We start from the raw sequence: 2,986 nt of genomic DNA, 5'->3' as shown, positions 1-2,986 counted from the left end.
GATCTTCTCAGTGTACAAGTCGCATCTTGTGCTCGCTGCATGTTACTCCCTCCGTCCCTCCCATTTCTTATCGAATGGGTTGGGCACGGAGGTTAAGAAATATGAATAAAGTAGTTGAAAAGATAAAAAAAAGTGGGTGAAATGGTGGGATCCACTGATTTTTAATGTATAAAAGGGAGATAGTGGAGTAAAAGTAGTGTGAAAAGGAAAGAAAAGTGGAGAAGTGGTGGGACCCATTGACCATATTTGGTAAGTTTTGAAATGTAAAGAATTGGATGGGACACCCAAAAAAGAAAATGTAAAGAAATGAAAGGGACGGAGGGAGTAGTACTTTTTAACAGCCACATATCAAACAAAAATTACACCATATATATGGGATCTTTAACTGCCAATTAAACCAATGGCTTTCAGCTAAAGACAAATATGGGCCAAAAATTCCAAACCGATAATCACTTTATCAACATGCATGCTTTTCTTAATTTCAAACACCAATAAATGGGGGACTGTATCTAGTCAATGATCAGCCTTCTAAGTAAACGATTTCACGCAGACAGAGATATTGGGCGTGTTTGTTTCCGGCTTTTAAGCGGGATTTCTGAGTTTAAAAGTTAAAAGCACTTGTTCGTAGTGTTTGTGTAAAAAATCAAAAAACATTTATAAAAGTCTAGAAATGCTAACTTTTGTTTCGGGACTCCTAATTCTTTACCAAACATTTTGATTACTTATAAGTCTTAACTTGTTTTTAATTTTTACTCCAAATTTGTTAGATTTCGGAACTAATACGATCGGATCCAATAAAAATAATATAAATAATCATATACGAAATATTGTTTGTAATAATCATTATTGATTATATGATGAAGAATTAAATAAATTATTTAAAAAGAGAACGGCATGATTTGAAAATATTGAGTAATAATCATGGAACAAATAGATTTATATTTTTTGTCTTGTCTTTAAATTATTATTATGTAAACAGTACTAATATATATATTATATATGTGTGTACAAATTAAGTGCATGAAGTATTTTACATTTATAGGTTCGACATACGTTCTGAAGCAATGAGGACTTCTTTTTGTATTTAAATATCGATCAATGGTTAATATTCGAACAAAACAATGTTGGAAAATCTAGCGAGGACTCGAATTTAGTTCCCAGCAAACTTAGTAAAAATATAATCATTAATACAAGGAGAAGCCCTCCAAGCATTACTATGCAACTTCAGAACTCCTCGTGCTTTCTTCTTCAAGTTATCATCACAATCTGCTTGAATCATCAAACACATCTTCGCAACAGCTCCCACACTCAACATCTCCGCAACGACCTCTTTTATGGAAGAATGTCTCGCGATCATAACGAGTATGTCAACTGCTCTGTCATCTGTCACCGGAGAAATCCTCAGAATTCTCTTCGACACGACTGCAATACCAGCCGCATGGTTCAGAAGGTGAGCTCTCCCATCAGCACAAGCGCAGAGATCAGCCAGGAGGCAAAAGATGAGCTCGGTGACATGCTTTCCCGGGTGCATTAATTCGAGCTCGATTAGCTCATAAATCGCACCCGCTTCAATTATTTTCATCCGATTTCGCCCCCAAGGAAGGACCAGTCCTAATACATGTAGCAAGGCTTTCGTAGCCTGATGATCAGAAGTACGATACTCTCTCAAAGTTGCCACAATAACATCAAAGAACTTGTATTGTAATCTTTCCATCAAATTTGAACTCGCAACTTCACTAATTGTCTTGAGGACTAAAACCGCCAAGTGTTTGAGCTCAACAAGATTTTCATGATCGTCTTGTAGAATCCATAATATGGACTCAATAATATCAAAATTATCATGCACAACCCGAATATTATCAGGCGAAGGCTTCCACGTAAGATGAAGAACCCTAACCGCTTCCTCAAGCCCTACATTTCGCCTCTCCCGAAAACATTTCACAATCACCGAAACCACAGCACTAGCCGTGCCAGCTTCGGCCATGCACTTTCGATTCTTCTCACTCTCGTTCGCAAGCCCATCCAATATTTTCAAAGCACCGAAACACAACTGAGGAGCCTTGAGCTGCCGATTCAACTTAAGCACATGAGACATGCTTAAAACGGATTTCGGAGTAGGTATCCGATCGATACCGAGATCGGCATTGGCTGTGCACCATGCTTGGATGAGGCGGCGGAGCGTGTGGTTAGGTGTCACGTCGGAGTCTTGAGGCAAGGGCTGTTTTGTCACCGGACACAAGGACTCCTCAGCCGTGGCAAGCCACTGCTCTATACTCTCGCGGTCGTATGTTATGCCGGTGATAACGGTTACGGGATCTTTCATGATTTGAAGTGAAATCGGACATATGAAATACGTTGGGACATCTATGTCTTCCATCTTTAGTATATTATTTGTAAGAAAAAACAAGCAAACCTAAGTATATATAAGAGGAAGACTTGAGAGTTGTTTACTTGTAGTATTCTTCTTTCGTTTTTTTGTTTTTTATAGGTAATTATTTCTCCCTCTCATTTCTGTACATTATTTTCACTAATCGGCACGTACTTTAATAATTTTGTAAAATATAAATTTTAATAGAATTCTATACTGTATTTTTAAAATTTTCATTTTCGGAATAAAAAATAAACTATTTAATTTTTATTAAAAGAATTTTTAAAAAAATTATAAAATAATGATTAACCAACAATTTTAAAATATGTATTACATCCCTATCTTTCATATATACAATTCAGGGGTTCGGAGGAGTATAAACTTTCGAAATGGATTCGTAATGGGGAGATGAGTATGCATTTGACTTTTAAGGTTTGGCGGCTAAAAAGACAAAGGAGACAAAATGTGGTGACTTCTGTGAGTCTGTGTGCGAATGTTTCGTTAGGGTTGAATTCAAAAGGCAAGTAGTATTAGAAATGGACTGCATGTGTTTCGGTCCAGTGGTTTCATCAGCATGTTTAATATTCAAGTAGAAAAATATATATACAGTTATAACCT

The 2,986-nt window shown here is 36.6% G+C and overlaps 1 protein-coding gene across 1 annotated transcript; it reads right to left on the bottom strand.

Annotated features, from left to right (window-relative positions):
• Positions 1–1,072: 1,072 nt before the first annotated feature.
• LOC108213511 (E3 ubiquitin-protein ligase PUB24) lies at positions 1,073–2,456 on the bottom strand. The gene has a single exon (XM_017385309.2). The coding sequence runs from the start codon at positions 2,375–2,377 to the stop codon at positions 1,151–1,153; it is 1,227 nt and encodes a 408-aa protein (XP_017240798.1). The 5' UTR covers positions 2,378–2,456; the 3' UTR covers positions 1,073–1,150.
• Positions 2,457–2,986: the final 530 nt, after the last annotated feature.

The sequence above is a fragment of the Daucus carota genome, chromosome 3, assembly GCF_001625215.2.
Source record: "Daucus carota subsp. sativus chromosome 3, DH1 v3.0, whole genome shotgun sequence".
In the NCBI taxonomy this organism is placed as follows: domain Eukaryota; kingdom Viridiplantae; phylum Streptophyta; class Magnoliopsida; order Apiales; family Apiaceae; genus Daucus; species Daucus carota.
This window is presented reverse-complemented; position numbering and strand designations above follow the sequence as displayed.